A 13,489-nucleotide genomic window follows, 5' to 3' on the forward strand; every position below is an offset into this window, starting at 1 on the left:
ACTTTTAAATTAGAAAATAATAAAAATGTCTCGTGTTTTTATAATGTCAAGTCAATTTTGGTGGCAAAAGGCAGAAGCTCTTAAAAAAGTTTCATTCCCAATTAATGTATGATTTGATTATAAGTGTAAGGACCTAATGATAAAAAAAGTTCCTTGGCATTTGTCATTCCAAGTTTCTACTATTTTATCATCTATATTAATCCCAAACTCCAGCATATGTAGCAATTGTAATGTTCCTAAGGCCCAGATATAGTCACATGGCTAATTGGTGAACTCACTGCTTGCGTAGTACCACATGTCAAAGTGACCTTCTTGCTTTTCATCTTTCATATTTTGTGCCTTTTGAAGGAAATATTAAATGTAGTAGTATTCACAAATTTGTGGATTCACAAATGTTTCAATACATAGCCCTCTCAATGTCAAGGATCTTTTGTATCTATAATCTATGTCTGCAAATTCCTTATGCAAAAGGAATTGTATCCTGGGTTTTCATTAACACAATCCTAACGCAAAAGGACTATTATCCTTGGTAATGCACTAGATGCTTACATATATCCAAGGCTGCAGAAAGTTCCTTTATTCTAGATTTACAAATGGCCCACTGATCAAAAAAGATCTGAGAGATTGCTTAATTCCTGAAAGATAATTTTTCTTAAGTGTCAAACATAATAGATCTACTACTTTCATTTTTAATACCCCAAGGTATCATTTACTGTACAATTAGTCAATTTCCTTCATACAATGAATGTTAAATTCAGATTCGTTCACAACTAAATAGAAACTGTCTTAACAGTTTTTCTACAAACAGTAAATAAAAGTTATGCATGGGAGAGATATAGAATAAAATTCATTAGCATTTACTCATCAGCTTACCCTTTAACACTATTTTTCTAGACAATTTTAATTCTCTATTAGTCCAATTTCCCGTCTTGAGGAAGAGTCTTGCTTTTCATAAAATTCAAGACTAAAAGAAATTCATTGTAGCTTAAAGTAGCACTTTGTTGAAGATTAAAGTTAGCCTCTTGATCCTATATAATTTTGCAAAAACTTGGATACATTAGAATCATGTGAAAAAAATAAATGTCCTAGTCTATCTACTTCCTAATTTATCCTGTGTTTAATTTGCTGAATATGCTAGCTTTCCAAATCTTAAATATAAACACAAAACAGATTCTGTATTTACTGGACAGCATGCAACATTTTTGTTTCCATTTGTAATAATGATTTTTCTAATTCACTTATTAGACCACCACAGAACTAATTTTAGTTCAATTTTAGGCTTGGCCTTGATAATTCTAAAACCTTTTCACTGAACTTTAAAATAAAATGATTAAACCACTAAATCTAAGACTCACGCTTCAAAAAATATTTCAAGCCCTTGATTGAATCCTGTAAGGATATCTTATCTTTATTTATCTGGCTATAAAAATAGAATTCTATTTCTATTAACTATTTTTACTATGCTTTTGTGTTTTCATGTATTCTCTGTTGAATCTGGTATTATTGCTTTGCATTTCCTAGACATTAATTAGGTTCATATATAGTATTTACTATGTTGGGAAAGTATAGTACCATATTTTAAAGTGGATTTCTACAACAATCTTTTTTTTTTTTTTTTTTGACTCTTCATTGACAATATGGATACCCTGTTTCCTAGGTTTTCTGGTAAATTAAGATTCTACTATAGCATATTTTTAATAGTGTCTAGTTATTAAGTTTATTAGAGTATAAAACTAAAACTCCAAGCTTGTTTTTGATCTTCAGGTGGCTAGATAATATTAATCTGCCACAAAGCCATGATAACTAGATACCTTCTAAATGATCATTGAAGAAAACAAATAAGAATGCGTAACACTTGTTGCATAGCCATCATCACTGCTTGGAAAAACAAATCAAAACTATGTCTTATTGATGACTTGTTAGCTTTGCATTCAAAGGGTAATGCAAAAAATGACCCAACTCATCAAAGGGTAATGCAAAAAATGACCCAACTCATTTTATTATTTCTCATTTTATACCACTAAATCTTTTAAAAATACAAAATCCCATGGTTAAAACTGGTTGAATCCATACAATTAGCATTTTTTCCTCCCCAATAATGGGCTAAAAGGCTAGGGAAATGAGGGGAACTAGCCACAGTAAGCCAATCCTTGAGACATATTGAATCAACATATTTCTACTGTCATTCTAACTATAAAAATAATTCTCCAGCTATAATTTATATTTAGTTTTCAATAATGTTATTACATATCTTAAAACACAGATGACAAGTGATTAGGCTCAATTTCCTAGAACACAATGTTATGAGGCACTTCAGTTTTTATGTAACCTCCCTAGCAAACATTATATAATTAGTTACAATTAACTCTTATTTTGCATATTTTGAAGAGAAAACGTACAAATAAAATACCCAATTTTATGTGGCAGATTTTTTTCAAATTCTCTTAAGTCAAAATTTGTTTCTAAAACAAATTTGATTCATAAGGTTTGAATTTTAAAAATTACATACTATATTAAAATATAAGTCAACTTGTAGAACTCAAACACGACTTAATTTTCATCTTACAGATTAGCTTTTTAAAAAAACACCTTTAAGAAACCTAAGATAGATGAACCTTTTGTTCTTTAAGTTTTTTCCCCTAAAATGGAGACCCAGCTGTCACAGGACAGCTATGTACGGAACTTGGACTAATAAAATATACCTAAGTTCAACTTAATTACATAAATATCTATTAATATTACATTGTACACACAACCTTCTTGAAATAAAGCTATCAGTGTATAAATTCACAGTGATCTGCCACAGAATTTCTGCTTTAACAGATACAAAATAAATCCTCAGTCCAATTAGATGGCATATAATCACTAGAATATATCCAAAATAAAATATAGCAAACTGCAAGACTATCTAGCATTTTCATAAAGAAAGCATTTCAGATACCAAATGGTTTATTGTTTCAAACCAAACTTCTCTTAATGCTAACCAGTTTTATGGAAATATTTATACAATGCATTACATACATATATGAATTCATAGACAAATTCACTATGCCAAATCCTGGATAAAAATGTGAGCAAAAATGGACAGTCTCCACATTCAAAGAACACAATATGTATTCATTAGTTATAATGTTAATGTATTGAGTTATAACAACATTATAATACATACATGTTATATGCATTATAACATCTACATAGACATGTTATAAATCTTTAGTATAGGGTAAATTTTTAAACTCATGGTTAAAAATATCTAATATCCCATCAAAGACAGAGCAAGTCAAATTAGTTGGCCCATCAGATTTCTGTTCATGCCATAATTACAGCTTTATCATGTTGTAATACATTACTTTATCTCTGACACCAGAATGCGATTTTGATGGCAAAAAACATCTCTATCATATTTGAAACCTTTCCCATCGCTATCTAACTACTAAGCCACTATTTTGGTTAGAAGACTTTTGCTCACTCCAAGTTCATGGTTGTGTTCTGGAAGATTAAGCTGTAATTTAAAGGTCTGAAATTTCAAGATCTCCAGATATTTATGAAATGTTAATACAGAAACTTGATTATATTTTTTAAAAATTGAGGGTTCTTCCCATTCATTCTTTCACTGAATTAAAATTCCCTACAGCACCTGTTATGTAAAAAAAGCACTATGACAAATTCTGGATAGAAATGTGAGCAAAAATGGACAGTCTCCACATTCAAAGAACACAAAGATGAACTAAAAAGTGTACAAAATATGTTATATTCACAAGCTGTCTACATCCTAGCACTCATCAAACCCAATGTAGTTCCACTTCTAAGATCATTCAAAATTGGGTATATCCTAGGAGTATGATAGGTTTTTTTAAAATTTACTATTCAATTACAATTACAGAGTGATGTCAGTGAGAATACTGACACCTCTGAAAAGCTGCTCTACCATAAAAGCAAAGAGCGTAACAATTGTCAAATCAACATTTTCAGAACTATGAAATAACCAAAGTCTTGCAACAATCCAAGGAACATTTTTTTTTTCAAGAAAAACAGCTGAATCTTGGTCAGAAAAGAGAGCTCTTGGCCTTTTAACTTGCCCTTGTCTCATCTTCCTCCCCCCAGTGCCAAAGAAGCCTTAGAAACCAACAGCCTTCCAATCACAGTGAACACCAGCAGCCTAGCAGCCACTGCAGGGGACAGAATAGTTTTGCAGCCACAGCAAGGGACAAAATTCATTCTTACAGAATTCCCATTATTTGACCTGGAGTTTCCTAGACACCCCCATTTAAAGGGTTTATATTTATTTGATCTGACTCAAACCTTGCAATCAGTGTGAACAGCCTTTTCCCTGGAATGTTTATTGAAAACAATCAGTGACAATTGTTATAACAATACAACTGCCTGAGGTGGCAATAACTGTTGGGGTTAATAAGAAGCTGACAAAAAAAAAATCTTAAAAAGAAGCTGGGGACAGGACTACAGAAACTTTCAGCAGGATTGATTGTATAGATCTAGAAATAGACAGCATAATACTGTGTAATGGGAGCACAATATTGTAAGTACATGGAACAAAGATGTCTGTGAGTAAAGCTGAAAGAGGTGGGATAGGGGAATGTATGACACCAGAGGTAAAGATAGATGATGAAGACAGGGATTGTGTAACTTGGCAAAAACTGGAGTGGCCAATGACTGTTGCTAAATAAACAAATATAAAACTGTTCTCACATGTGGGAGAACAAATGAATGTCAACCATGCAGAGTTGTTGAAAAGGGATGGTATTTGGGAAAAAACATAATCAAAGCAAACTGGAGTCTATGGTCAACAGTAACATTCCAATATGTGTCCATTAAATGTAACAAAGGCAATATACCAAAGTTAAATGTGTATGAGAGGGGTATATAAGGGAGGGATATGGGATTCTTGGTAGTGGTATTGTTTTCTGTCCTTATTACTATATAGTATTCCATGACATTTTTATTTTTCTTTTTATTATCTTTTTTATCAGTCACCAAAAAAAAGCACTTTTTCATAATAATCAGTATGTTCAAGTGCTGACTGTGGTGATAAATGTACAACTATGTGATGATGCCATGAACAACTGATTGTACACTGTGGATGGGTGTATGTAATGTGAATATATCTCTATAAGACTACAGGAAACAATATAAATAGAGGTAAAAGTGCTGGAGAAAACATGGAGAGAGGGATGTACCTAGTTACTGTTGATGAGGAGGAAGAATGCTGTAGCCTTTCTGGAGGTCACTCTGGTAGCTCCACAAGAAGCTAAGTATGTGGGGGCCATAAGGTCCTACAACCTCATTATGGGTATGTATATGGAAGATCTGAGAGCAGAGACATGAATGGACATTTGCACACTGGTATTTATGGAGGGAGTATTCATGATTTGCAATGGGTGGAGGTGGCCTGAGGGTACACTGACTGAGGAACACAATGGTGAACTCTGGTGTATGCATACAATGGAATACTGCGCAACTACGAGGAGTGAAGCTGTGAGACACACAACAAGGTGAACGGATCCTGTAGACAGCATTTTTTTTTTTTTTTAATCATCATTTTATTGAGATATATTCACATACCACGCAGTCATACAAAACAAATTGTACTTTCGATTGTTTACAGTACCATTACATAGTTGTACATTCATCACCTAAATCAATCCCTGACACCTTCATTAGCACACACACAAAAATAACAAGAATAATAATTAGAGTGAAAAAGAGCAATTGAAGTAAAAAAGAACACTAGGTACCTTTGTCTGTTTGTTTGCTTCCCCTACTTTTCTACACATCCATCCATAAACTAGACAAAGTGGAGTTTGGTCCTTATGGCATTCCCAATCCCACTGTCACCCCTCATAAGCTACATTTTTATACAACTGTCTTCGAGATTCATGGGTTCTGGGTTGTAGTTTAATAGTTTCAGGTATCCACCACCAGCTACCCCAATTCTTTAGAACCTAAAAAAGGTTGTGTAGACAGCATTTTGAGTGAAGTATGCCAGAAACCAAAGCAAACACTATAAACTTCTACAGTCAGTTTGTTCAAACACTACAATTACATGGAACTTTGAATAGGAAGTGAGCTATGGTAGGTCTGTATAGATTAGAATGAAATAGGAACACATCCTAAAGTAGTTTGGGTAGAGAATAAAAATACATATTCGGGGCCCCCCCTGAAGAGCTGGGGGAGGATGCAGAGGTGTGGGACTTCCTCACTTGGATTGTTGCTGATGTTCTCACAAACATTGGGGACTGACCGCTTGATGGGCTGAGCCCTCTGTCTTGGGGCTGGCCCCTGTGAAGCTTGTTGCTGCAAGGAGAGGCTAAACCTGCTTATAATTGTGTCCAAGAGTCTCCCCCTGAGTGCCTCTTTGTTGCTCAGATGTGGCGCTCTCTAACTAAGCCACCTTGGCGGGTGATCTCACTGCCCTCCCCTCTACGTGTGACCTGACTCCCAGGGGTGTAAATGTCCCTGGCAACGCAGAATATGACTCCCAGGCATGGATCTGGACCCGGCACTGTGGGATTGAGAACATCTTCTTGGCCAAAAGGGGGATGCTAAATGAAACGAAATAAAGCTTCAGTGGCTGAGAGATTTCAAATGGAGTCAAGAGGTCACTCTGGTGGACATTCTTACGTACTATATAGATAACACTTTTTAGGTTTTAATATATTGGAATAGCTAGAAGTAAATACCTGAAACTACCCAACTCCAACTCAGTAGCCTTGACTCTTGAAGACAATTGTATAACAATGTAGCTTACAAGGGGTGACAAGTGTGATTGTGAAAACACTGTGGATCGTACTCCCTTTATCCAGTGTATGGATGGATGAGTATAAAAATGGGAACAAAACCTAAATGAACAATAGAGTGGGATGGGGGGGCGACTTGGGTGTTCTTTTTTTATTTTCATTTTTTATTTTTATTCTGATTCTTTCTGGTGTAAGGAAAATGTTCAAAAATACATTGGGATGATGAATGTACAACTATAAGATGGTACTGTGTTGACTGCACATCATGGATGATTGTATGGTATGCGAATACATCTCAATAAAACTGAATTTTAAAAAAAGGTAAATGAATAATAGGGAGGAATGGGGGGTATGGGATGTTTTGGGTGTTCTTTTTTACTTTAACTTTATTCTTATTGTCTTTTGTGTGTGGTAATAAAAATGTTCAAAAATTGATTGTGGTGTTGAATGCACAACTATATAATGATGCTGTGAACAACTGACTGTACACTGTGGCTGACTGTATGGTATGTGAATATACCACAATAAAATTGAATTAAAAAAAAAAAAAAAAAGAAGCTGGGAAATAAGATATCCACAGGGGACTACGAAGAGTTCCAACATATTTCTAAGAATTTAGAAAGTCACATGAATGCATAAGGCTATGCATATGCCCAAGAAAGACTGAGAAGGACCTAAATTTTCACCTCTGACTGACTGTGAAGCTCTGTACAAGCAATAAATGAAGGCTACAACAGAGTTGAACACTGCCTGATTAGCACTGAAGACAATCTCAATGTGTTCAGAAAATGCCTCAGCAAAGGCTGGGAGACCACTAAGCTAATCAAGCAGTCTTCAATGGCCACACACAACAAAGAACAGAGATTTTACAGAGTTAGTTAAGTCACTAAACCAACACAACAACACACTCTGGGGATAGAGGGTGAGAGAGGGTAGGGATCTGATTTCCAGAGTAGCCACATTATTTAAACATCCAGCTTTCAACAAAGAAATTACAAGACATGCAAAGGAACATGAAAGGTGTCTCATATACAGAAAAAGAAACAGTTAATAGAAACTGTCCCTGAGGAAAGTCCAAATGTTGGGCCTTCTAGACAAAGGCTTTAAATCAGCTATTCAAAATATGCTCAAAGAACTAAAGGAAGCTATGTCTAAGGACCAAATGGAAAATACAAGAACGGTATCTTACACCAAAGAGAATATTAACAAAGAGAAGGAAATTGAACTGAATAGAAATTCTTGAGTTGAAAAGTACAATATTCAATGGAGAGTCTCAACAGCAGATTTAAGCTGGCAGAAGAAAAAATCAATGATGGAAAGGCAGATCAATTGAGATTACCCAGTCTGAAATACAAAAGAAAAAAGAATGAAAAAATATGAAGAGAGCCTCAGGCACCTGTAGAACATCAACGAGCATGCCAATCTATGCATAACAGGAGTCCCAAAAGGTGAGGAGAGAAAGAAAAAGAAAGAAAAAATAATGGTTGAAAACTTCCCAAATTATATGAAAAGCATTAATCTATACATCCAAGAAGCTCAACATACTCAATTTAAGATAAACACAGAAATCCACACCTAGATACATCATAATTATAAGTATAAAAGACAAAAACAAAACTTGTTGCCTGAAAGCAACAAGAGAGAAACAACTCATTATGTACAAGGGATACTTAGTAAGATTAATGGCTATTTTCTCATTTGAAACCAGAAGGCCAGAAGTCAGTAGGATGACATATTCAAAGGGCTGAAAGAAAAACAGGCTGTCAACCAAGAATTTCATATCCAGTAAAACTATCCTTTATAAAGGTAGAAATTAACACATTCTAAGACCAAACAAACAAAACACACAATAAAACACTGAGAGAACTTGTTATTAGCAGACCTGCCTTACAAGAAATGCTAAAACGTATCCTATAGTAAATGAATCTCAGACAGTAACTCAAATTCACACGAAGAAATAAAGTGCACCATTAAAGGTAACTCATATTTACAAGACAGTAGGTTTCTTGCTTATAATCCTTTTTTTCTCTCATCTGATTTTAAAAATGACAACTAACAGCAAAAAGTATTAATGTTTGATGGACATATAACGTATAAAGGTATAATGTATTAAAAAAAAAATAATAGCACAAAGGAGGAGGGAAGGCAGAAATGAAGCTATATTGAACCAAAATGTTTTCATATTAATAAAATTAAGTTGGCATTTATCCAAATTAGACTGTTCTAAGTTAAGATGTTAATTGTAACTCTAGGCAAACATTAAGAGAGTAACACAAATAAATATAATAAAAGAATCAATAAGAATTAAAATGTACACTTGAAAATCTCTAACACAAAAGAAGGCAGTAATGGAGTAAGAGAGGAACAAAAAGACATAAGATTGATAGAAAACAAATAACAAAAGGGCAGATGTAACTCCTACTTCATCTGTAATTACACTAAGTGAAAAGACAACCCACATAATAGAGAAAATATTATATAGAGATATTATATAGACATATATCATAAAGAATTCATACATGTAACAACAAATAGACAAATAACCCAATTTAAAAATGAGCAAAGGATCTCAATAGAATTTTCTCCAAAAAAGATATACTAAGGGCTAATGAGCACATGAAAAGATGCTCATCATCATCAGTTATTAGGGAAATATAAATCAAAACCACAACGAGATACCACTTTGCAAGCACTAGGATAGCTATAATCAAGATGGACAGTTAATAACAAGTGTTGGCTGGATGGATATGAAGAAACTGAAATCCTCATACATGGTTGGTAGGAATGTAAAATGGTGCAGCTGCTTTGGAATAGTCTAGCAGTTCTCAAAATGTTAAAGACAGAGTTACCAGGTGACTCAGAAATTCCACTCCTGGGTAAATACATAAGAGAATTGAAAACATATGTTCACACAATACTTGTACAAGAATTTCCATAGCAGCATTATTCATAACATCTACAAAGTAGAAACAACCCAAATGTCCATCAATGAATGAACAGATCAAGTACAGTATATCCATAAAACAATGGAATATTACACAGACATAAAAAGGAATGAAGTACAAATACACACCAAAACAATGATAAATCTTGGAAACATGCTAAGTGAAAGAAGCCAAACACAAAAAGCTACCTATTGTATTCTCTAAGAAATGCCCAGCATAGGCAAATACATCGAAACAGAAAATCTGAATGGTTATCATGGGCTGGAGAAAGGAAAAAATGGAGAATGACTGCTACTGAGTTCAGGATTTCTTTTGGGGATGATGAAAATGTTCTGGAATTAGACAGTGGTGACAGTTGCACAACTCAGTGAATATACTTAAAAAAAAAATCACTGAAATGAACAAGAAACAGGATAATTTCCATGGTAGGTAAATTATATCTCCAAAAAATTAAAAATTTTTAAATTACAATTATAGGGTATCTTTAGTCACCCAAAGAAATGCTAAGTAATATTATATTTTCTCTAATATAATAAGAATTTACTCTTCCTTTATACAAAGACATTCACAAGAATACTTACTGTGTTAGGATATTAAGACGAAACCATTAATACAACCAAAACCAACCTCAGAGTAAATTATTAAAAGTTATTTTTTAAGATTGTCATTCTTTCAGTAATCTTACCAATTTTCAAATCATCAGCTAGACTTTCTTTTGTAAGATTCAACAGTTCTTTTCCATCAATGTTATTCATCTTGAAAATACCAACAAGGTCTTGTAAACCCTGTGTGCAAAGCCAGGTTGAGACATCCTCCTCAGACCAATCTTCAGTAAATTGCTTTGGCTGATCTTCTGTGCTAGTTGCTTAAAAAACAAAACAATGCAAAACAAAAAAACAAAAAGCAAAAAATACACACAAGCAAAAAGGCAAGTGAAATAACAACAAAGGAAAAAGTATTTCCTTTACAATATTCTCATCTTGAATTACAAAGTAAATGAAATTTCCTTAAATATGTGTTGCTACTTAAACTCTCTAAAAATTTCAAAAATTAACTATTACCATGTATAATTAAGTTATTTACTTTCATTGATTTAATACTGAATTAAATACTGATCGTTTTGACACTTTTTCTTTTTCACTCCAGAAAAAAAAGCTTTCTTTTACTATATAAAATTCAAGCCAGCAGAGGAGTTCTATTTGCTCTATTATCTGCATATCAGCACCACTATCTGGTTAATCTTGACAGTGATAAAAATAAAAATGCCAAATTAGGTGCTGACACTGCTAGATGACGACAAAAACAAAGCCAACAAAATCAAAGTATTACTTCTATTCTTTTCTCAGATTACATGTACCTGGAAAATTTGCATGAAGTATAAATGAATAGCTTGCAAAACCATGGGAGCTGTGATACACAAGGATGTGCACCCTAGAAACGTTTACTAACAATTTTAAGGTAGTTCAACTACTTTAACACTGGCTTTTCTAAAATTATTTTTAAATTTTATTACATTTGATGTACACTTTACACTGAGAAAAGAAACATGAATATCTTGTTGAAATAGTTACTGAATTTCTGATTCTAATGGTGAGTGGGACTGAACTGGATTAAAGATGATATCCTTACTAACCTTGACAGAGTGCTTCTGGGTCAAATTGCCAGATATTCACTGTTTTGTCCATTGAACCAGTAGCAAGTAAAAGGATACTGGGTGCAAAGGCACAGGTTGTGACATACCTAGTTAGCAGAAACAATGATTATGTATCTTCTGACTAATTTTTGAATTTTATTATTAAAAAGCAAGGTTAAATTCAGACCTGGTGTGCTGAGTTAATGTGTGAAGAATGTTCTCAGTATTCTGGAAAACAACAAAAACAGCTTTACATTTGCTCAGACAAGAGTAGTCACTGACAAAGATTATTTCTGATTCATTTGACATAGTTTATCTGCTATGTGCATTCTAACATATATTAGCCACTATTATAATAGCTGAAACTTAACACAATAAGTGAGTACTAGAGAATGGCATCTATGACCATTATCAGGTATTTATTTCACCTTTTAAAAATTATCAACATTGTTGTCTACTGATCACCTTTCTAGAAATTTTTAGTATAGCAGACCATTGTCATTTGCCGATTTTTTTAAACCTAAATGTCTATCACATGAAATAATTTTCATTTCTGCCACGGTATCTGACTTGTATTCATTGAAGAACCAATGGGTAGAAATTAGTCACCTAGATTTTGAGTGTGCACTGAGCTGCCTATTCAGCATCTAGTTATATTAACTGGAACTCACACACATATTTTATGGAAAAAATTAGATGTTAGAGCTGTTTTTGTAAATGCAGTGCCTCAGGAAAATTTCCTAAGAAATGGTAAGGATCTACTGCACCTAGCTTGAGTATTCTTTCCTGTTTCCTGCCAGAACCTCAGTGACTGCAACTTCTATGTGGAGGATTAGTTTAGATTCTTGCTTGCCTTATTTCACCTTGACAATTTACATCTCCTTTTCATTTGCTGGCCTAGCTACAACCTGAACTCAATCACTGTAAGACTCCACGCAACACTGAGTTCTCTAGGAGCTTATTTTCATCAGCTACATCTTCCCTATATGCAAAATGTTCATTTTTCTTCATACTTGTGGAACTTGGTCTTTACCCATATAGATCTGCCAAAGATTTCCATTTTTCCAAGTCCCTTATAACATACTCTTTCTTACATCACTCTAAGAGTGGCAGGCCATTTTCAGCTATACCCTCCAAAACCTTTTGGATAAACATTCTTTTTATTATGGAAGCTTGGTGTAAACTTTTAAGAATAACTAACTGAAAATGATTTGTCAGATACTGCTGCTCTTTAAATCTGTATATTTTTTATGATCAGATTAAACATCCTGTCCATCTTAAAATCAGGACTGAAATATTTCAGGGTCTTTTCCAGGATGATACCATACTTGCATATACTTTAGCACTTAGGAAAATGCATGTACTATATTACATTCTTTGGTATACTAAATAGAAATAAAAGTACATTTTTTTTATCTTACTTAACTAAACTTTAAGTTCAGTAGTCTAATAAAGATAATTTATATAGATTGTATGCAAGATTTTGAAATACTTACAGTATCATATACTATGACAGACTTATCCACTGACCTTAAAAAAAAAAGAAAATTATGGGTAAAAATTCTATAAAAACAAAATATAGCATTTATGTAGTTATGTTAAATCAATAACTTCTTAGAAAAGTCTGAAATATTGATGTATAAACATTTAAAATAAACGTTTTGTTCATTTTATGAATTTTACTCATGCCAAATGTGGCAGAAAATTATAAACTTTATTAAAACAGCATATACTATTTATAACATTTAGCCATTAATTGAACAAGGAACTGTGATACATAAATAAGACAATTTCACGTCAAGTAAATAACTCGAAGAGAAAAATCACTGCAAGAAAAAGCTATTACTCTCTACTTGATTTTTGCTTCAGATTGTCCTGTCCGTTACCACAGATATGGCTGTTCCTTCATTACTAATCTATGTATACATGTTTTGATCATAACCCCTTTATGAAAATTATAATTGTAAACATGTTGTCACTACATGGTTTCTTTTAAAGGTATAAAACTTAAAAGCAACATGTAGGATCATTCTAGAGGGAAATAAAATCATAATTCAAAGAAAAATACAATATTTAAACATCAGATATAGGTGCTTCTTCATGGTATTTACCCTCCTTGGAAATAATCTTTATGCTGCCATGTGATATATGTTGCA

The 13,489-nt window shown here is 33.3% G+C and overlaps 1 protein-coding gene across 6 annotated transcripts in view; it reads right to left on the bottom strand.

The window, feature by feature from the left end:
• The window catches only part of WDSUB1 (WD repeat, sterile alpha motif and U-box domain containing 1), a 66,326-nt gene that overhangs the window by 23,140 nt on the left and 29,697 nt on the right, over nucleotides 1–13,489 (bottom strand). For all 6 annotated transcript variants that reach the window (XM_037848523.1, XM_037848521.1, XM_037848522.1 and 3 more), the window contains 4 exons: nucleotides 12,830–12,863; nucleotides 11,521–11,561; nucleotides 11,334–11,440; nucleotides 10,386–10,565 (listed from right to left, as the gene is read on the bottom strand). In XM_037848523.1, the coding sequence (XP_037704451.1) occupies nucleotides 10,386–10,565; nucleotides 11,334–11,440; nucleotides 11,521–11,561; nucleotides 12,830–12,863 (362 nt within the window). The remainder of the gene's footprint in view (nucleotides 1–10,385; nucleotides 10,566–11,333; nucleotides 11,441–11,520; nucleotides 11,562–12,829; nucleotides 12,864–13,489) is intronic.

Source organism: Choloepus didactylus, chromosome 9 (genome assembly GCF_015220235.1).
Source record: "Choloepus didactylus isolate mChoDid1 chromosome 9, mChoDid1.pri, whole genome shotgun sequence".
Taxonomy (NCBI): domain Eukaryota; kingdom Metazoa; phylum Chordata; class Mammalia; order Pilosa; family Megalonychidae; genus Choloepus; species Choloepus didactylus.